Source organism: Sciurus carolinensis, chromosome X (genome assembly GCF_902686445.1).
Source record: "Sciurus carolinensis chromosome X, mSciCar1.2, whole genome shotgun sequence".
Taxonomy (NCBI): domain Eukaryota; kingdom Metazoa; phylum Chordata; class Mammalia; order Rodentia; family Sciuridae; genus Sciurus; species Sciurus carolinensis.
In genome coordinates this window covers 45958623-45981356 of record NC_062232.1, presented here as the reverse complement: position 1 = coordinate 45981356, position 22734 = coordinate 45958623, and the positions used below count along the sequence as shown (strand labels likewise).

Sequence of the window (22734 nt, the reverse complement as noted above, 5' to 3'; positions counted from 1 at the left end):
GCTTTTATTCTTTTTTTTTTTTTTTGTGGTGCTGTGGATTGAACCCAGGGCCTTGTGCTTAATAGGCAAGCACTTTACCAACTGAGCTATATCCCCAGCCCGCTTTTCTTCTTGATAATTGCCATTCTGACTAGAGTGAGATGAAATCTTAGAGTAGTTTTGATTTGCATTTCTCTAATTGCAAGACATGATGAACATTTTTTCATGTTTGTTGATCAATTATATTTCTTCTTCTGTGAAGTATCTGTTCAGTTCCTTAGCCCATATATTGATTGGGTTATTTGTTTTTTTGGTGCTAAGTTTTTTGAGTACTTTGTATATCCTGGAAATTAGTACTGTATGTGAGGCATGTGGTAAAGATTTTCTCCCACTCTGTAGGATCTCTCTTCATGTTTTGATTATTTCCTTTGCTGAGAAGAAGCTTCTTAGTTTGAATCCATCCCAATTATTGATTCTTAATTTTACTTCTTCTGCTTTAGGAGTCTTGTTAAGGAAGTCAGGTCCTAAGCTGACATGATAAAGATTTGGGCCTACATTTTCTTCTATTATGTGCAGGATCTCTGTTTTAGTGCCTAAGTCTTTGATCCACTTTGAGTTGATTTTTGTGCAGGGTGAGAGAGAGAGGTTTAATTTCACTTTGTTACATATGGATTTCCAGTTTTCCCAGCACCATTTGTTGAAGAGGCTATCTTTTTACCAATATATGTTTTTGGCACCATTGTCTAGTATGAGATAACTGTATTTATGTGGGTTCATCTCTGTGTATTCTGTTTTGTATCATTGGTCTACATGTCTATTTTGATACCAATGCCATGCTGTTTTTTTTTTTTTTTAACTATTGCTCTGAAGTATAGTTTAGGGTCTGGTATTGTGATGCCTCCTGCTTCATTCTTATTGCTAAGGATTGCCTTGGTTATTCTGGGTCTCTTATATTTCCAAATGAATTTCATGATTGCTTTTTCTAGTTCCATGAAGAATGACATTGAGATTTTAATAGGAATTGCATGGGATCTGTATAACACTTGTTGGTATGACCATTTTGACAATATTAATTCTAGCTATCTAAGAACAAGAGAGATCTTTCCATCTTCTAAGGTTTTCTTTAATTCCTGTCTTTAGTATTCTGTAGTATTCATTGTAGAGGTCTTTTACCTCTTTTGTTAGATTGATTGCCAAGTATTTTATTTTATTTTTTGAGGCTGTTGTGAATGGGGTAGTTTTCCTAATTTCTCTTGCAGTGGATTCATCACTTATGTATAGAAGTGCATTTGATTTATGGGTGTTGATTTTATATCCTGCTGCTTTGCTGAATTCATTTATGAGTTCTAGAAGTTTTCTGGTGGAATTTTTTTGGATCTTCTAAAATTGGAATCATGTCGTAGGTAAATAGTGATAGTTTGAGGAGTTGTTTTCCTATTCATATCCCTTTAATTTCTTTGGTCTGTCTGATTGCTCTGGCTAGAGTTTCAAGAATGATATTGAATAGAAGTGGTGAAAGAGGGCATCCCTGTCTTGTTTGAGATTTTAGAGGGAATGCTTTCAATTTTTCTCCATTTAAAATGATGATGGCCCTTGGGCTTAGCACAGATAGCTTTTACAATGTTGAGGTATATTCCTACTATTCCTAATTTTTCTAGTGTTTTGAACATGAAGAGGTGCTGTATTTTGTCAAATTCTTTTTCTGCATCTATTGATATAATCACAAGATTCTTGTCTTTAAGTCTATTGAGGTGATGTATTACATTTATTGATTTCTGGATGTTGAACCAACCTTGCATCCTTGGGATGAACCCCACTTGATTTTGGTGCACTATCTTTTTAATGTTTTTGTTTGCAATATGCAATAATTTTATTGAGTTTTTTTGTGTGTGTGTGTGTGTCTATGTTCATCAGGGATATTGGTCTGATGTTTTCTTCCCTTGATGTATCTTTGTCTGGTTTTGGTATCAGGGTGATACCAGCCTCATAGAATGAGTTTGGAAGAGTTCCCTCCTTTTCTATTTCATGGAATAATTTAAAGAGTATTGATGTTAATTCTTCCTTAAAGGTCTTGTAGAACTTATCTGAGAATCTGGTCCTGGGCTTTTCTTGATTGGTAGGCTTTTTAACGGCATCTTCTATTTCATTGCTTGAAATTGATCTGTTTAAAATGTGTATGTCTTCCTGCTTCAGTTTGGGTAGATCATATATCTCTAGAAATTTGTCAATGTTTTTGAGATTTTCTATTTTATTTGAGTATACATTTTCAAAATAGTTTCTAATTATCTTCTGTATTTCTGCACTGTCCATTGTAATATATCCCTTTTCATTACAAATTTTAGTAATTTGAGTTTCCTCTCTCTTTCTCTTTGTTGGTGTGGCTAAGGGTTTATCCATTTTCTTTACTTTTCCAAAGAATCAACTTTTCGCTTTGCCAATTTTTTTCAATTGTTTCTTTCATTTCAATTTAATTGATTTCAGCCCTGATTTAATTATTTCCTGTCTTCTGCTGCTTTTGGTGTTGATTTGTTCTTCTTCTTCTAGGACTTTGAGATGTAATATTAGGTCAGTAATTTGTTGGCTTTTCATTCTTTCAATGTATGAACTCAATGCAATGAACTTTCCTCTTAGCACTGCCTTCATATTGTCCCAGAGATTTTGATATGTTGTATCGGTGTTCTCATTTAACTCTAATTACTTTTTTTATTTCCTCGCTTATTTCTTCTGCTATCCATTCATCATTCAATAGTATGCTGCTTAGTCTCCAGGTGTCAGAGTAGCTTTTATTTTTTATTTTATTGTTGATTTCTAGTTTCATTCCATTATGATCTGATATAATTCATGGTATTATTTTTATTTTTTGTATTTGCTAAGAGTTGCTTTGTGGCAAAACATATGGTCTATTTTAGAGAAGGATCCATATGCTGCTTAGAAGAAAGTGTATTCACTTGATGGATGAAATACTCTATATATGTTCATTAAGTCTAAATCATTGATTGTATTATTTATAGTTTCCTTGTTTAGATTTTGTTTGGAATATCTATCCAATGGTGAGAGATGTGTGTTAAAGTCGCCTAGTATTATTGTGTTGTGGTCTGTTTGATTCTTGAAATTGAGAAGGGTTTGATGTACGTAGATGCTCTATTGTTTGGGACATATATATTTACAATTGTTATGTCTTGTTGATGTATTATTACCTTAGGCAGTATGAAATGTCCTTCTTTATCCCTTCTGACTAACTTTGGTTTGAAGTCCACTTTGTCTGATGTAAGGATGGAAACTCCTACTTGTTTACACAGTCCCTGTGAGTGATATGTTTTTCTCTCAATCTTTCACCATCAGTCTGTGGATGTTTCTTCTTTAGAGGTGAGTCTCTTGAAGACAGCATATTGTTGGGTCTTTTCTTTTAATCCAATATGCCAATCTATGTCTTTTGACTGATGAGTTAGGCCATTAACATCATTTGTATTTCAGATTATTTTTTTTAACAACTTAGTTTCTCTTTTGATTCACCTTTCCTTTAGTGTAGTTCCTCCCTCTGCTTGTTTTCATTTTTTTTTTCATTTCCTCCTCATGGAATATTTTGCTAAGAATGTTCTGTAGTGCAGACTTTCTAGTTGTGAATTCTTTTAAATTCTGTTTATCATGGAAGGTTTTTATTTCATCTTCAAATCTGAAGCTTAGTTTTGCTGGATATAAAATTCTTGGTTGGAATCCATTTTCTTTCAGAGTTTAATATATGTGATTCCTGGACTTCCTGGCATATAGGGTCTGGGTTGAGAAATCAGCTGAAATTCTATTTGGTTTTCCCCTATATGTAATTTGATTTTTTTTCTCTCATAGTCTTTAAAATTCTATACTTATTCTATATGTTAGTCATTCTCATTATAATGTGCCTTGGTGTGGGTCTGCTGTAATTTTGAATATCTGGTGTCCTGTAAGCCTCTTGAAGTTGATTTTCCATTTCATTCTTTAGATTTGGGAAGTTTTCTGATATTATATCACTGAAAATATTGTACATTCCTTTGGTGTGTATCTCCATGCTTTCTTCTATTCTGATAAATCTTAAATTTGGTCCTTTCATGTTATCCCATATTTCTTGGAAGTTCTGTTCATGGTTTCTTACTATCTTCTCTGTATGTTTGACTTTATTTTCAAGAGCACATATTTTGTCTTCATTGTCTGAAGTTCTGTCTAGTAAGTGGTCTAGTCTGTTGGTAATACTTTCCATTGAATTTATAATTTGGTTTAGTGTTTCCTTCATTTCGAGGATCTCTGCTTCATTCCTTTTTATAAACTCTGCCTCTTTATTAATGTGATCTTTCGCTTCCTGAATTTTCTCTCTGATACCATCCTTTATTTCAAAGATCAATCTAACTATGTATTTTCTAAACTCCTTCTCTGACATTTGTTCTACAGTGTCGTCTATGGATTCTCTTGTTGGAACATCTTGGTTTGTTTGAGGCACTTTGCACCCTTGTTTTTCATGTTCTTTGTGTGTCTTCCCATCTAGTGGTATGAATCTGAGGTAATAAAGATTCTACCATGTAGTCTTATTGTGTCCCTGAAGGTTTCTATTACCTTTAAGGAGGAGACCAATATTAACAGCATCCAATGCAAACAATATACCAGCTTAAACCAATGGCTCCTATTAAGGTGTTTACAGGTTTGTCACAATAAACAGAAATGAAGTGTTCAATTATTGTCTAAAATATAAACAGTAAGTTTGCTAAAAGCGTTTACCCTTTCAAATGATGGAAATGAAGGAACAGAAGTAGTGTATGATGTGATGTTTGTGATGGAGGAGAGAAGATAGAGGTAAAAATTTATAATAAGAGCAAGGGAGGAATTAATAGAGGTTGGCTGTTCATATGAGAGAAGTGAGAAAGAGAATTCAGGGAGACAGGTGAGAAAAAATATATACATAAAAATATTTTTAAAAAAGTAAAAATATAAGAATATACAACAAAACTGTAATATACTATTCAGACATCCCATTCCTCAATAAATTGATGCATGTAAAATATTTGGATTCAAAGATGGTAGAGGTGTGAGAGAGAGGACAAAAAAATTAGTAAAGTCTCAATGGAAAATTGACCATTGCTTCAGTTGGCTTTCAAAACTTTTCTCAGCTTCCCTTCTCTGCCGATAGGTGGGGTTGTTTGAAGTTTGATGTTAACTCCAGTCCAGTGGGTGCCTGGCTGGTTGGGTGGGCAAGCCTATACCAAGATGCCCTCACATCCTCTTCCAGTCTTCCCACCAGTTATAGCTGACCCCTTTTGTCCCTGAGCACTTCAGGACTCACTGAGCTGGAGAGAACCCGGTTTTCTCCAGCTTCTTCAACCTGTGCTCCCCCAGGGAACTGCCCCTAGTCTCCAGTTTTCCACAGGCTTGCCAGACCCAGACTGGCCTACAAAAACCCAGCTGCAATATGATGAACCTGGGCTTCTGCTTCCCCAGACCCCGTCTTGCTTTAGTCCCAAGATCTTGATGCCCCTTCAACTTGCAGAGAGACCACCAGGGATGCGTTCACACAAATGGGTGACCCTGCAAAGAGGCAATCAGATGGCAGCCCCTAGCACACCCAGCAGAAAATCCTCAGGTGCAACCAGACCTGCACACACCCCAATATGTCTTCAGGCCCTGGCCTGTGTCCCCAGAGTGACGTGGCTCTGTCCCAAGATGTCAGTGACAAAACTGCATGCCCTGACTGGTTTCCAAAGATGGTGGTCACCCATGTGTAACTAAACCTGTGGGTACCATGACAATTGACTTCCAGGCAACAGCAGATAGCAGGCTATCTGATGGCAGTCTGTGGGCTCTCTGCAGGCTAACAGACGATCAGCAGGTGGACATTGGGTGGTCGTCGATAGGTAGGTGAAAGGTGGGCGATGGGCAGGCAAGAGGCCAGCAAAGGGGCAAATGGTGGATAATAGGTGGTGGTCAGTGAGTGATCTGCACTCAAAAGGCAGGCATTATGCTGATAGAGGGCAGGTGATTGCAGTGGACCAATGGCGGGGAGGTAAACCACAGGGGATTGGTGAGCAGCAACAACTGCCTTGCAGTATTTCCTCTGCTTGAATCCCAGTGACAAAGAATGCAGCTTCCCTCTAGTCTGCCACCGTGGATCTCCACAAAATAACACCCCCAGCCCTTTTATTTTATTTTTTTTTATTTTGAGACAGGGTCTAGCTGAGTTGGTTAGGGCCTTGGCTCCTGCTGCTGGAATTACAGGCGTGTGACACAGCGCCCAGCTCATGCAAGAGTTTATATCTGGATTTTCTAATCCATTGATCTGTGTATCTGTCTTAATGCCAGTATCACACTGTTTTGATTTTTTAGCCTTGTAATAAGCTTTGAAGTCAGGAAGTAGAGATACCTAATTTTGTTCTTTTTCAAGATTGTTTTGGCTACTTGGAGTCCCATATGAATTTTAGGATGGATTAATCTATTTCTACAAAAACTGCACATGGAATTTTGATAGGATTGTATTGAGTCTGTAGAGATCATTTTTTATATTATTGACAATAATATTAAGTTTTTAAAGACATGAGCAAAGGATGTTTTTCTATTTGATTCTATAATTTCTTTCAGCAACACTTTGTAATTTTCTATGTATAGCTTGGTTAAGTTAATTTCTAAGCATTTTATTCTTTTCAATGCTTTTTGTGAGTGTAAGAGTAGAATTTATTGAAAAATAAAACAGGAACAGAACTCTTGTGGTGAGGGTAACTGATAGCAGGTTTTTCCTTTTTGATGCTATTTTAAATTGAATTATTTTGCTAATTTTTGAATTATTCAGTGTGTAGAAATACAAATGATTTTTGCATGTTAATTTTGTACCGCAACTTTGCTGATTTGTTACTTCTTTTTAAAATTGGTGCCTTGTAATTATACATAATAGTGGAATTTGTTGTGATATAGTAGTATATGCACATAACATAATTTGCTTGATTTCATTCCCCTATATCTCTCTTATCCCTGTCTTCCACCCTCTATCTGGTACCATCCTGTATTCTATTGGTCTTTCTTTTATTTTCATGAGATCCTGTTCCAGCCTTATTCTTCTCTGGCTTCCATATATGAGAAAGAACATGCACTCCTTGACTTTATGAATCTGGCTTATTTCATTTAGCTTGTTCTCTAGTTCCATTCAACTTCCTGCAAATGATGTAATTTTATTGTTTAAAACAACAACATTGCTAATACTATCTCTCAGAAATCGATTTGACTGACAGAAGTTTAATGTTCAGAGAGCTATGACCATCACAACACTCACACTTCCTTTTTTAAAAAAAATCCTTATTTTATTATTTATTTATTTTTACAGTACTGTGGATTGAACCTAGGGGAGCTCTACCACTGAGTTACATCTCCAGCCCTTTTTATTTTTTATTTTGAGACCAGGTCTGTCCAAATTGCTGATGCTGGCCTTGAATTTGGTATCCCCCTTCATCAGCTTTCTGAGTAGCTGAGATTTAAAAAGTGTGTGCTACCACATCTGGCTGAAAAATTCACTTTTTATTTCAATGACTTAATTAGAAGATAAAAAAAGAGAAATTGCATGCTCGCTTTGGCAGCACAAATACTAAAATTGGAACGATACAGAGAAGATTAGCATGGCCCCAACAGCAAGGATGACACGCAAATTCGGGAAGCATTCCATATTTTTTGAGGAAGGCTTAGAGAAACAAACCAAAGGAATGAACAATCTATTCAATGAAATAATATGAGAAAATTTCCCAAATCTGAAGAATGAAATGGAAAATCAGGTACAAGAGGCTTATAGGACGCCAAATATACAAAATTACAACAGACCCACACCAAGGCACATTATTATGAAAATGCCTAACATACAAAATAAAGACAGAATTTTAAACGCTGCGAGAGAAAAGAATCAAATTACATTCAGGGGGAAACCAATAAGAATATCAGCAGATTTTTCAATTCAGACCCTAAAAGCCAGAAGGGCCTGGAACAACATTTACCAAGCCCTGAAAGTAAACGGATGCCAACCAAGAATCATATACCCAGCAAAACTTACTTTCAGATTTGACAATGAAATAAAATCCTTCCATGATAAACAAAAGCTAAAAGAATTTACAAAAAGAAAGCCAGCATTCCAGGACATTCTCAGCAAAATATTCCATGAGGAAGAGATGAAAAACAATGATGCAAATCAGCAACGGGAGGAACTAGCCTAAAGTAATAGCAAAATAAAGGAGAAATCAAATCATTTCAAAAAACAAAAATGAGTCAAATGCCTGGGAATACAAATCATATCACAATAATAACCCTGAATGTTAATGGCCTGAACTCATCAATCAAAAGACATAGACTGGCAGATTGGATTAAAAAGAAAAATCCAACAATATGCTGCCTGCAAGAGACTCATCTCATAGAAAGAGATACCCACAGATTAAAGGTGAAAGGATGGGAAAAAAACATACTATGCACATGGACACAGCAAAAATGCTGGAGTATCCATCCTCATTTCAGATAATGTGGACTTCAAGCCAAAACTAGTCAGAAGGGATAAAGAAGGACATTACATACTGCTTAAGGGAAGCATAAATCAGCAAGACATAACAATCATAAATATCTGTGCCCCGAACATTGGCTCATTCATGTACGTCAAACAAATCCTTCTCAATTCCAGAAATCAAATAGACCACAACACAATAATACTAGGCGATTTTAACACACCTCTCTCACCACTGGATAGATCTTCCAAACAAAAATTGAATAAGGAAACCATAGATCTCAATAACAGAATCAACAATTTAGACTTAACGGACATATATAGAATATACCATACAACAAAGAATGAACACACTTTCTTCTCAGCAGCACATGGATCCTTCTCTAAAATAGACCATATTTTATGCCACAAAGCAACTGTTAGCAAATACAAGAAGATAGAGATACTACCTTGTATTCTATCAGATCATAATTGATTGAAATTAGAAATAAATGACAGAATAAAAAAACAGAAACTTCTCCAATACCTGGAGATTAAATAATACACTATTATATGATGAATGGATAACAGAAGACATCAGGAGGGAAATAAAAAAATTCTTAGAAGTAAACGAGAACAAAGACACATCATATCAAAATCTCTGGGACACTATGAAAGCAGTATTTAGAGGAAGATTTATTTCATGGGGCACATTCAAAAAAAGAAGTAAAAATCAGCAAATAAACGACTTAACACTACAGCTCAAAGCCCTACCAAAAGTAGTAGAAGACAGAAAATAGTTAAAATCAGAGCCGAAATCAACGAAATTGAAACAAAAGAAACAATCGAAAAAATTAAAAAATAAATACTTGGTTCTTTGAAAAAATAAACAAAATTGATAAACCCTTAGCCACACTAACAAAGAGAAAGAGGGAGAAAACTCAAATTACTAAAATTCGGAATGAACAAGGAAACATCACAACAGACACGAGTGAAATACAAAACATAATTAGAAGCTATTTCGAAAATCTATACTCCAACAAAACAGAAAACCTCGAAGACATCAACAAATTTCTAGAGACATATGAATTACCTAAACTGAACGAGGAGGACATACACAACTTAAATAAACCAATTTCAAGCAATGAAATAGAAGAGGTCATCAAAAGCCTACCAACAAAGAAACGTCCGGGACCAGATGGGTTCTCAGCCGAGTTCTACAAAACCTTTAAAGAAGAGCTCATTCCAATACTCCTCAAAGTATTCTATGAAATAGAAGAGGAGGGAACCCTCCCAAACTCATTCTATGAAGCCAATATCACCCTGATACCTAAACCATACAGAGACACATAGAGGAAAGAAAATTTCAGACCAATATCATTAATGAACATCAATGTAAAAATTCTCAACAAAATTTTAGCAAATCGCATACAAAAATATGTTAAAAAGATAGTGCACCATGATCAAGTGGGTTTTATCCCAGGGATGCAAGGTTGGTTCAACATCAGGAAATCAATAAATGTCATTCACCATATCAACAGACTTAAAGTTAAGAATCACACGATCATTTCGATAGATGTAGAAAAAGCATTCGATAAAATACAGCATCCCTTCATGCTCAAAACACTAGAAAAAATAGGGATAGTGGGAACATTCCTTAACATTGTGAAGGCCATCTATGCTAAGCCCATGGCCCATATCATTCTAAATGGTGAAAAACTGAAAGCATTCCCCCTAAAAACTGGAACAAGGCAGGGATGCCCTCTTTCACCACTTCTATTCAACATCATCCTTGAAACTCTAGCCAGAGCAATTAGACAAACCAAAAAATTAAAGAGATACGAATAGGAAAAGAAGAACTCAAACTATACCTATTTGCTGATGATATGATTGTATACTTAGAGGAACCAGGAAATTCCACCAGAAAACTTTTAGATCTCATAAGTGAATTCAGTAAAGTAGCGGGATATAAGATCAATGCACATAAATCTAAGGCATTTTTATACATAAGCGATGAATCTTCACAAAAGAGAAATTAGGAAAACTACCCCATTCACAATAGCTTCGAAAAAAATAAAATACTTGGGAATCAATCTCACAAAAGAGGTGAAAGACCTCTACAAGGAGAACTACAGAATACTAAAGAAAGAAATTCAAGAAAATCTTAGAAGATGGAAAGATCTCCCATGTTCTTGGATAGGCAGAATTAATATTGTCAAAATGGCCATACTACCAAAAGTGCTATACAGATTCAATGCAATTCCAATTAAAATTCCAATGACGTACCTTACAGAAATAGAGCAAGCAATAATGAAATTCATTTGGAAAAATAAGAAATCCAGAATAGCTAAAGCCATCCTCAGCAGAAAGTGTGAAGCAGGGGGTATCACAATACCAGAACTTCAACTCTACTACAAAGCAATAGTAACAAAAACGGCATGGTATTGGTACCAAAATAGGTAGATCAATGGTACAGAATAGAGGACATGGACATAAACCCAAATAAATACAGTTTTCTCATACTAGACAAAGTTGCCAAAAATATGCAATGGAGAAAAAAGCCTCTTCAACAAATGGTGCTGGGAAAACTGGAGATCCATATGCAACAGAATGAAATTAAACCCCTATCTCTCACCCTGCACAAAACTCAACTCAAACTGGATCAAGGACCTCAGAATCGGACCAGAGACCCTGCATCTTATAGAAGAAAAAGTAGGTCCAAATCTTCAACATGTTGTCTTAGGATCAGACTTCCTTAACAGGACTCCCATAGTACAAGAAATAAAAGCAAGAATCAACAACTGGGATAGATTCAAACTAAAAAGCTTTCTCTCAGCAAAGGACACTATCAGCAATGTGAAGAGAGAGCCTACAGAGTGGGAGAAAATCTTTGCCACTCATACATCAGATAGAGTGCTAATTTCTAGAATATATAAAGAACTCAAAAAACTCTACACCAAGAATAGAAATAATCCAATCAACAAATGGGCTAAGGAAATGAACAGACACTTCACAGAAGATGTACAAGCAATCAACAGATATATGAAAAAATGTTCAACATCTCTAGTAATAAGAGAAATGCAAATCAAAACTACCCTAAGATTCCATCTCACCCCAATTAGAATGACGATTATCAAGAACACAAGCAACAATAGGTTTTGGCAAGGATGTGGGGAAAAAGGTACACTCATACATTGCAAATTAGTGTAGCCACTCTGGAAAGCAGTATGGAGATTCCTCAGAAAGCTTGGAATAGAACCACCATTTGACCCAGCTATCCCACTCCTTGGCCTATACCCAAAGGACTTAAAATCAGCATACTACAGAGATACAGCCACATCAATGTTCATAACTGCTCAATTCACAGTAGCCAGATTGTGGAACCAACCTAGATGTCCTTCAATTGATGAATGGATAAAGAAACTGTGGCATATACATACAATGGAATATTACTCTGCTGTGAAGAATGATAAAATTATGGCATTTTCAGGCAAATGGATGAAATTGGAGAATATCATACTAAGTGAGATAAGCCAATCTCAAAAAAAGAAAGGACGAATGATCTCACTGATAAGCGGATGATGACACATAATGGGGGGTGGGAGGGGGGCAAGAATGAAGGTAGGAAGGACTGTATAGAGGGAAAAGAGGGGTGGGAGGGGTGGGAGGGGTGGGCGGGAAGGGAAAAAATAACAGAATGAATCAAACAACATCACCCTATGTAAATGTATGATTACACAAATGGTATGCCTTTACTCCATGTACATACAGAGAAACAACATGTATCCCATTTGTTTACAATAAAAAAAAAGAGCAATTGCATATGAAATGAAATAATTTATTTTATAGATTCTCAGGTAGGAAAATAGGCCCATTCTCCTTGGGCTATGTAGACAATCTGAAGAAAATTAATGTAAACTTTGAGAATTAAATAGCCTGCCTTTCTTTACTTCAGCATTTAATAAATTTAATACAGTTTCTAGTAGCTGACATGTTGTTTTTACTCTTTGTTGACACTGTTCTTTCTGATTAGAATACACTTCCTATCTTCTTCTACTAATTCTTATTTATTTGGTAAAACTGTTTAGTCACATCCTCCAAGAACCCTTCAGGTGTCCCTAGATGACCTAGGTCTTCTTTCCTTTGTGTCCTTACAAGACTTTATGCTTAGTTATTCCATGACACTTAACATTTTATAGCCAATTAATTTTTTTCTCCTGGACTAAACTGTAAGAGTCTTTTTTTTTATTTTTTTATTTGTCAATGGACTTTACTTATGTTTATGTGATGCTGAGAATCAAACCCAGTGCCTCACACATGCTAAGCAAACGCTCTACCACTGGGCCACAACCCCAGCCCTGTAAGTCTTAAGAATGAAAAATTTGTTTATTTCTTTATCCTCAGCATTTAATATATTATCTGGCACACTGGGAAGTGCTTAGTAAATTAATTATTTGAAGTATCTATACCATTTGAGTACTTATCACAATAAAGTTCTTAATCACACCTATATATTCAAGTTTAGAATTCAGTCAATACTTTAGTAAAAATAAAATACACTCGGGTAATTTGCATGTGCTAAATGTTTATTTGTTTTACTGGAACCAAGAAAACGATAAGCAAAAATTCTCCTTTATCCCCAAATTCGACCCCTTTGACATCACCACCTCAGTTATCTTATTCTCTTTCCTTTGCTTTCTCCCCAAACTGCAGAATAAAGAGTTTGCCATTTCTATCTGGGAGGCGGCAGCGGAGCGAACCAAGTTTGTCACAGAAGGGGAGGAGGGTCTACAGTCTTGCTAGTATTAAAAGGGAAAACTCAGCTCAAGCGCCAAAGCACACAACCAGAGAAAGGAAGCAGAGCAGGAAGTCATTTCACAAGCGGAGCTGAGCTGGCAGGGCAGCGAGACAGACAGGGACTGAGACTCTGCTTGGGAATATCACAGAAACTGGAGATTCAAGGTAACTACTCCATTGATCTCTTTGTCTTTCCTTTCCAGTAAACTGCTTCTGGAATTCAGGAGCTTCTGCATTTGAGCTGGGGATGCGCATGTATCTGTTTGTCCTTTCTTTGTACCGAGAGAGGACTGCATGTTAAAACTGCTGATTGGAAAGCAGGCTAGAGATCCAAAAACAGGGGAGGCTCTTTCTGAAGGGCGATTCTGAAAACTCAGATTGCCATTTATCATTTGGTTAATTGAAAAGAAAACATTTTGTTTGTTTTTAAAGCACCTGGGTACTGGCATTTCATTTTTATGAGCAGGCTTAAAGCCATAGATATAAAGTAATTGAAAAGGGAAGGGAATGCTGCTGAAGATTTTCTCCTGCAGTAAAAGAAAAACTATTTCTTATTTCTTAATTAAAGTTGTTTTCTCCTTTTGCTTACACTTCCAGTTCAGCTGTTACCTACTTTGATTTCTTGTACTCTCTGAATTGGAGCAACAGAAAAGGTGGGAACCACATTTAAAATTGGTGGGTACATTCTTATAAGTGAGTACATATTTCAAACAAACTGGTCAGAGGGGAGAGATAGAGGGACAGAGAGCAAAGAAGGAAGAGGAAGGAGAGGAGAGAAAAGGGAGAGGGAGGAAAGAACAGGACAGAAGAATTTCAGATTTAATAAAATTGGAAGTTGGTCATTTATAAATTGATTTCCTTAGAAAACTCTTCCTTTGCATTTTCAGGAGGAAATAAGGCATCATTTAGGAGAGGTTATAGTAGAGTTTGTTTTCATATATTTGATATTTTTTTTTCTTTAGAAACACTGGATCTTGGTTACAAGTACTACAATTAGGAGGAGGATTGTTTGTAGAAAGGGAAGGATGAACTTGCTACTTTCCTCAGTGCCTTTGAAACATTGAAGTGTAAAGCTCAGCTCTTTTGGGCTTGCAGTATAGCTGGGTTCAAGGACTTTTTTTTCATCTGGTTTAAATCATTTACATTACACATCGTCTCATTTACTCCCTCCTTTACAGAGACTTATATCTTTGATTTATTGAGGTAAATAACCACAAATCTTTATCAATCTCTGATTTATGCACAAGAGAGTAAATGAGACATTTCAAGGATTCCTTAAAAAGTACTTGCCAAACAAGCATTTCAAAAACTGATGAATGGTTAGATTGAATGAACTGCTTTTTACTTCCTCGGGAGCAAAACCAGTTGAACAGAAAACACTGGGATAGGAAAAGAGAGAATATTAAGAGATTTTTATATGCAAATTGCAAATACATGCAAACAGATGATAATCTTATTATTTGGGAATAGTAATAATCTTACTATTCTTGACTTCATGTTATGATAATATTCCAGGGGCTCTTTTGAATTAGACTTTTTCATTAGTGAGGTAACTACCTCCATTTTTATTTCTTTTTTTTTTTCTTTTGCAGTACCGGGGATTGAACTCAGGGCCTTGTGCTTGTGAGGCAAGCACTCTACCAGCTGAGCTATCTCCCCAGCCCTTTATTTCTTAAAAAAAAAAAAAAAAAAAAACACTCTTCTGAGATTCCTAGCTTTCAGGGTAAAATTTCTCAGAGAAAAATTCTATGTGTGTTAAAAATATATTTGTGATTATACCAAAGAGAGGCAGCAGTTTAAAAGTCCCATGCAGGTCTAGGCTTAACTTTTCTCTTTCTGACTTCTACCTCCAGAAATAAAAGTTGGTTCTTAGAATTTAGCTAAAAATTCTGTAGTTAATGTGAGAGGCAAAATCGAATACCCATAGAATTTTAAACCACTAGATGACTTGGGCAGAAGTCTCTCTAAAGCAACAAGAAAGAAAAAGCAAATAATAAATTTTCACTGCTATTTTCCAGATGCTTATTTGTACTATAAAATTATCTGTTTTTTCAATGGGGAAAAACCATCTTGGATTTTTGTCATTGTTTTTGGAAGGAATGAATACTTGTATTCAGAAATCTGCAAAAATCTAATGTATGTACATTTCTTGTTCTTATATGTGTATTCAAAATGAATTTCTGTAAATGGATTTCTACTCATATACTGTGGGATTGTGAATATAGTGTGATTTAGTGTCACATTTGTTTGTTTGTGATTTACTCATCCTTCAAAACTTACTTACCACAGGCTTGCTAATCACCAGACTCAGTGCTGGGGATGCAGAAGTTTAAATTAAGATGACTTTGTTGCCTTAGGGTTTATTAGGCACAGACAGATTTATAAATAAACAGTTCTAGTATGGTGTGATAAATGCTTCAATAGAGATACTTATAAACTGCAGTGATAACGAATATAAAAGGATGGGGTGGAATGTAAGAGAGGATATTTCATTTTAGCAGAATTTCAGTGGATCATTATGAGACTTCTAGTGCCATAATCAATTCAGTGAAAAGAAATCCTTTACTGCCTTTCCTGAGACAAACTAAGGAAACTAATGTAACCAACCATCCGTTAAGCATTTATGATATGCCAGGTGGTGTGTTAAGTACTTTATTTGCCTTAAATATAATTTCCTCATCTTATTAATTAGGGTATTTTATTATATCCATTTTCTGGAAAGGAAATTGAGGCTCAGAGAAAAGTAATACTTTGCCTAAAGTTACTCAGCTTCTATGTGGCAGAGCTGGGATTCAATTCAGAACTGCCCAAAGCTACTATGTCATATTATTTCACAAGAGGGACAGGGAGCTTGGGGGTGGGTAGAGTAAAAGAAGATATTTTAAGTAGAGGGAATTGTAAGTTTAAGGCATGTGGACATGAAAAAGTGGGTGAGTTTTTTGAACTGGACTTAGAAAAAAAAGTGTGGCTAAAATTTAGGGTCATTCAGAGGGAAAAATGGTTGGAATTAAAGACCAAGAACAAGCAAAGATTGTGGAATTTTTCATACAGTGTATTTAATATGTATGAACTTTATTCTGCAGACTTTGAAGAATCTTTGATAATGTTTCTGCACGGAAGGCCAGAATTAGTTTTGCATTTTAGAAAGATTACTCCAGTTGTAGTATGAAGAATAGATTAGTGGGTAGATACTAACAGCAGTAGTCCCTGTGAGGAATTATAATAGCCTATGCATCTGCTTTTTTATTTTCTCTGAGAAAAGGGGATTGCAATATATTTACCTCATTGCCTTGTTACAAATAATTAATTGAGTTATCACATGAAAAGGGATCAGAAGAGAACTGGTATATAGTAAGTGCTTCATAAATGTTAGCTGTTTTTAGTATAGCTCAATTATTACTACTACTGATGTTATGTTAAGGAGTAGAAAGTCATTTGATTTAAAAACTTTTTTTCAAGATTAGTAAAGAAATAGGAGGAGGTTAACCTTATTTGGGATTTGAATTGGTCCTTGAAGTACAGGTGGATGTCAAGGAGAAGGAATAAGGTTTTACAGAAGGGGAAAAGGTATGAATAAAGACAAAAAAAATAACTTACAACCCCCCCCAAATTAAGAACAAACATATCATTGGCAGTGATCAATGACCTATACCTTTTTATTTTCTATGTGTAAAAACGTCTTAGCAGGTATAACCAAAAGGGAGAGGTATAGCATAGTAATTAATCACATGGACACCAGAGTGCTACTGCTTGAGTTTAGACATCAGCAAAACTACTTATTAGACATGTGTTGGGCATATATTTTAACAGGGATAAACTCATCAGCTAAGAACAATGCCTAGCACATATTAAGTCCTATTGGTGTTAGGAATTCTCATTATTAAAGAGAGAATGGGAGTAGCTTATAGATAGCTTTTAATTCCAAGGTAAGGGGTTTGGATTTAATGTATAAGTAAAGTGGAACCACCAAAGATTGTTAAACAGAGATGACATGATAACTATTCTGATAGCAGAATTTAGGATATTTTAGTTTGGCTGTGTGTTAGTAAGAGAAAATAAATATGAATAAGTAGCAACCAGAGATGGACAGACCAAACTGGAGGTTCTTGTATGAGTGCAGAATAAAGAATAGGAAGTGGAAGTAACAAAGTGTATGCAAGAGGTATCATAAATAAATAATTTCTAAGTTAGTGAGAAATATGGATAAGAAGGATGAATAAATCAATAGGATGACTGAGGTTTCTGAATTTCAAGTTCAGACTACTGAAAAAATTGTATTTCTGATGGGGGGAAAAGTCAGAAAATATGACCTATTTGGGCTGGAAACATGAAGAGAAATAATTAATAATAACTTACTTTTAAAAAATACTTTCATGTACATTGAGTGATTTTAGACATGCTGAATTCAAGGTGCTGTGAGGGCAGTCAGCAAATAGTTGCTAATACGGAACTGAAGATTAGGAAAGAGAAAGAGATCGGGATTTGGAAATCATAGAAAACATGTACATGGGTGTACATTGCATCAGGAAGTTGAAAGTAATGTGGGTTTTCAATCAGTGGGAGAGTGAATGGTAAAATGTGATAGGTGCACATTAAAAGCAGGTGCCACAATTTGAAACAGGGGATTAAATACACACATAGAAACAAAAAGGAATCTTAGTAATGTAGTGCTGATAATGAAAAAAGGGAAGAGTAAAGTTATAATACAATAATATATATCTAAAACCATAAAATCCATTTTGCAAGAATGCATACAAACAAAAAGATACACATTAAACTTATCAGAATGATTGTGTTGCGGGCAGGGACAGAAATGCAAAGGTAGTAAGAGGATAAAGTAAAAGAATTAAATAAGCATCATAGAGAGGGGACCTTACATGAACTGTGATAACCTGCCATCATGAAATGAGGACTATTATCATCTGAAACGTGCATTTAGAAGGACATTAGAAAACACTACAAAACTAAACCATGCACTATGTTTTCTAATGCTTTCATTTTCAAGCACAGTTAATTAGTAAAAGGTCATGCTTTTGCTTGAGTTTCTTGATTTGTACAGTGTATATGTGTAGAAAAAAAATTTTGCTTGTAAACAGAATCCCCATCCTGTAAACACTTACCTAAGACCAATCTGTTTTATTTTTGCAGGTCAATATGGCCATGCCAGAAAAATCAAGTTGTACCAAACTGAGTGAGGATTTCAGTCATTTCCCTCAAATTATTGAACTCAATGTAGGTGGTCAGGTGTACATTACTCGCTATCCTACTTTGATTAGCATTCCTGGTTCCCTGCTCTGGGAAATGTTCAGTGAAAAGAATCTTTGTTCCCTGATCCAGGACAACAAAGGAAGGTTTTTCATAGACCGAGATGGTTTTCTCTTTCGTTATGTGCTAGATTATATGAGGGACCGGCAAGTAGTGCTTCCTGACCACTTTCCAGAGCATGGACGGCTCCAGAGAGAAGCAGAATACTTCAGATTGCCAGAACTGGTCAAGATGTTGGCTCCTAAAATGAATAAGCTCTACTCAGTTGGCAATGACCTATGCCAAAATGACCTAGAAGAGCTGTCCCCCAGCATTGATACCCTGTTTAATCCCTCTTCAACTAGTATTGGCCATACTAGTGGCCCTGATAACCCTCTAGCTCTGACAACAAGTGCTGGTTCTGATCTCAAGAAGGCAGGCTTCATCACTATTGGCTACCGGGGCTCCTATACTCTGGGTCGGGACAGCCAAACAGATGCCAAATTCCGCCGTGTGGCCCGAATCATGGTGTGTGGTAAGATCTCCTTGGCCAAAGAAGTGTTTGGAGATACTCTAAATGAGAGCAGAGACCCTGACCGTCCTCCTGAGCGATATACTTCTCGATACTACCTCAAATTCACCTTTCTGGAACAAGCCTTTGACAGACTAGCTGATGCTGGCTTCCACATGGTAGCATGCAACTCCACTGGCACCTGCACTGTCACACATGACCAGACAGATGACAAGATCTGGACCTCTTACACTGAATATGTTTTCTACCGTGAGTGACGCTTAAAAAAAATCACCTGGGAAATACAAACCCAAATGTCAACTCTCCTTCCTCTCTCTCTTCCAGTGCCAACTATCTCCTTTAGAAATAGACAAATTACTGGCCTTGAGTCCTCTGTCTAATCATGGACAATGTCACTCCCTTCACCATAACCAGTTGAACCTTATTTGGCATTTTCCTTCTTATACATCATCCCATTCTATCTGGCTTCCAACCTGCATTGGATTGTATAGTTGGATGCCTTTTGAGGGAAAGTATTCAATGTGTAGGCATATGTCTATGCACATTGCTATAGATAGTAGAAATGAACTTGTTGGGTGAATGCAGATAGATAGAGCCACAAGATTTAGTTGGTTAAGAAATGCTGAACCATGGTTTCCAAACTTTCTCAGCACCACACTTTGGACTCACTTACATGACTTATTATCTGTATTCACCTAGGTAAAACCCTGTATTTTTCATTCTGAGCTATAATAATTATGAATGTGTGTTTTTTCTTTTTGCAGTAGTGTGAGTTGAACTCAGAACTCGCATGCATGCTAGGCAAGCCCTTTACCCCTGAACTACATCCCCAGCCCATGAATATGCTTTTTAAAAAGTAAATACACACAAAAACATGCACGCACAATTGCTATTATTTTACCAGTCTGAGTGGAAGAAGTTGACAAGGGTCGTCCAAGAGGTTCATAGAAAGATCAACTAATTCTCAAATTGTCAATTGATTTTGACAAAAGGTAGGTGAAAAGAACCAGGCATGGTAGCACTACCTATAAACCCAGCTATTCAGGAGACTAGGATCACAGTTTTGAGACTATCCTGGACAACTTACTGAGACCCTGTCTCAAAAGGCCTGGGGATATACCACAGAGCTTACCTAGCATGTGTGAGGCCCTGGGTTAAAAAAAAATGGTGGGTGAAGAGAACAATTTTTAAAGGGATTATTTCCAAGAATAAAGGCTTAGCACTTAAATTCTTCTTACCTGAGAAAAGTCACAAGGATGAGTACCATGGCTATTACACAGATATAAGCATATATGCCATTTTAAAATACTACCCCTCAAATACCTGTTTTATTCATTAGTATTGAGATGCAATAGCATGTAGATAATTGCTTTATGTAAATACATTTATGTATTAGTTTATTTTTCACTGGTCAGATAGTTGGATGTATATGGATAGTTGGATGTTATTAGCTTGTTTTTTCTTGACTAGCTAAGTGAGTGTATGTATGTTTTTATCTGGGAGTGGGAATGGGAGAAGGTAGAAGAGGAAGAGGAAATAAGAGAACTAAAAAAGAAAAAAACAATAAATCAAAATTCATCTTCTGAAGCCTCTACTGATAACTTTTTATGATACAGGTTGAAAGTAAACACCCTCATACAAAAACATCAGGGAATTGAGACAATTTATTGACTTGCTGGAGATGACGGGACAAGTCAAGAAAAAGAGACTTCCAGGGCCCACTTTAGAGGATCTTTATCACTACTTTGAATAGCTTTATAACACCCCAGTGATCAAATATCCTTCTCTTCCTTTATTCTTTGCTTTTTTTGCCCCAACATCAGCCTTTAATTGTGCTTGTTATATTTTGATTTATTTTCTAGTCAGGTTTCTTGAGTTGCAAGGAACAAAAACCCATTTAAAGTGGCATGAGTTTTTTTTCCACATCAGGGGTGTGATCAGGTGGGCATTTCAAAGATCTATTTGTGTTGTAGAGTCCAATGACAGGAAATGAAGTCCAGTTAAGTTTCAAAGGGCCTCGAGAGCTGTTAAGAACTGTTCTCTGTTGTCTCTCAGAAGTTACCTAGTTCTTCTTTCATCATTTCCAGAACCTATTAGTTCCATATTTCTCCCTCCACAGAGATCACCTTCTTTCCCTCAACTTGTACCTGGCCTAAACAGTCATGTCAGCCCTTATATGAACATGGATTCTTAGCCATCCTCTCCATAGTTAATGTCTTTTTTATTTTATTTTTTATTTTTGGTACCAGGGATTGAACCCAGGAGTGCTTCACTGCTTAGCCACATTCCCAGCCCTAGCATTTTCATTTTTGAAAATAGGAAGCAGGCTCCTAAAATACAAGCTTCTGCAAATGGAGGAAAGGCATTAAAGTGCTTGTTGGCCCTCAAGTGGCAAATGTCTATCTGAGACTCAGAAGAAAGTCAATTGAAGTAGAAAAAGTAAAAGCAGACTTCATAATAAATTATCCATGTGGGGAAAACTTGCAATATAATCAGCTTATGAAACTTATTTTCCACATCCATTTTTTGAAAATATTATCATTGGTTCTATATCTTCAAATTAGTTTTAGGAATTTGCATTAGTTTGAAGAAAAAAAACACCAAAAAAACCCAGGTGACATTATTCTGTGCTACTTAACCAAAGTAGTAGTTATATTTTAACAGAAATCTTCTATGACATATTGTTTTAAGCTAGTGCCATTCAAAGTTTTAAAAAGAAAAAATTCTTACTGGGATCTCTGTTACATAAAACAAAATAAAAATAATGAATGGACCACTCAGCTAATATCCAACATCTTATATTTATTGTTTGTGGAATCCCTGAACAAACTCTGGGAATCATAAGGTTCTATGGTTCAAACCATAAGTATGATTTAAGAACTAATTGTTTTGAAGTCAAATAGATTAGTGCTCTAAGAGGGCAGAGGTGAGGAATTTTTTTTTTTTTTTTTTTTTTTTTTTTTTTTTTTTTTGCAGTACTGGGGATCGAACTCAGGGCCTTGTGCTTGTGAGGCAAGCACTCTACCAGCTGAGCTATCTCCCCAGCCCGAGGTGAGGAATTTGAGACAATGTGCAGGGTCAGTTTAATGAACTAATTTTAAGATCCCTCAATGGAAAATAACTTGGTAATTGAAGTTGTTAGTGTTTCAAGGGAAAAAATCAGCTTTACAACCATTAATTTGACCTAATATCTAAGTTTTAGTTAATACCAACTTGTATGTGTCAGACATGGTCCTGAGTATTATTTTATTTAATCCTCAAAACTGTGCTGAGAAGTTGGTACTTAGTTCGAGGATTTTTGTTGTTGTTGTTCTGGGGATTGAACACAAGGGCACTTAACCACTGAGCCAGATCCCCAACCTTTTTTTATATTTTATTTAGACACAGGGTCTTGCTGAATTACTTAAGGCCTTGCTAAATTGCTGAGGCTGGCTTTGAACTCGAGATCCTCCTGCCTTGGCCTCTCAAACTGGGATTATAGGAGTGTGCCACCATACCTGGCTAGTTTGAGGAAATTAAAGAGGTATTCAAGAGTATTATCATTTATTGAACACCAATTGAGCACTATATGCTTTAAAATTTTTTATATTTATTTTTTAAAATTAATGTTTTTATTGATGCATTATAATTATACATAATAGTGGGATTCATTGGGATGTATTTGCACATGTGCATAACATAATCTGATTAGTTTCATTCTCCAGTACCTCCCCTTCCTCTC

The 22734-nt window shown here is 36.0% G+C and overlaps 1 protein-coding gene and 1 non-coding gene across 4 annotated transcripts; both read left to right on the top strand.

Annotated features, from left to right (window-relative positions):
• The first annotated feature begins 7543 nt into the window (after positions 1-7543).
• On the top strand, positions 7544-7651 carry LOC124972802 (U6 spliceosomal RNA). Its single transcript, XR_007106576.1, has one exon. It is a non-coding gene; the product is annotated as a U6 spliceosomal RNA (small nuclear RNA).
• Positions 7652-13286: 5635 nt separating this feature from the next.
• Positions 13287-21929, top strand: LOC124972116 (BTB/POZ domain-containing protein KCTD16-like). 3 transcript variants are annotated; one of them, XM_047536324.1, is made up of 4 exons: positions 13287-13402; positions 13835-13912; positions 15256-15373; positions 18386-21929. In XM_047536324.1, exon 4 carries the CDS (start codon positions 18392-18394, stop codon positions 19268-19270), a length of 879 nt encoding a protein of 292 aa, XP_047392280.1. In that variant the 5' UTR covers positions 13287-13402; positions 13835-13912; positions 15256-15373; positions 18386-18391; the 3' UTR covers positions 19271-21929. The 3 variants fall into 3 exon arrangements, with proteins under 3 accessions (XP_047392280.1, XP_047392279.1, XP_047392276.1); XM_047536323.1 differs by lacking the exon at positions 15256-15373 and having other exon boundaries at positions 13835-13890; XM_047536320.1 differs by lacking the exon at positions 15256-15373.
• Positions 21930-22734: the final 805 nt, after the last annotated feature.

Coding starts and splice junctions, on each gene's coding strand:
- LOC124972116 (XM_047536323.1), top strand. CDS start 18,392: ATGGCCATGCCAGAAAAATCAAGTTGTACCAAACTGAGTGAGGATTTC.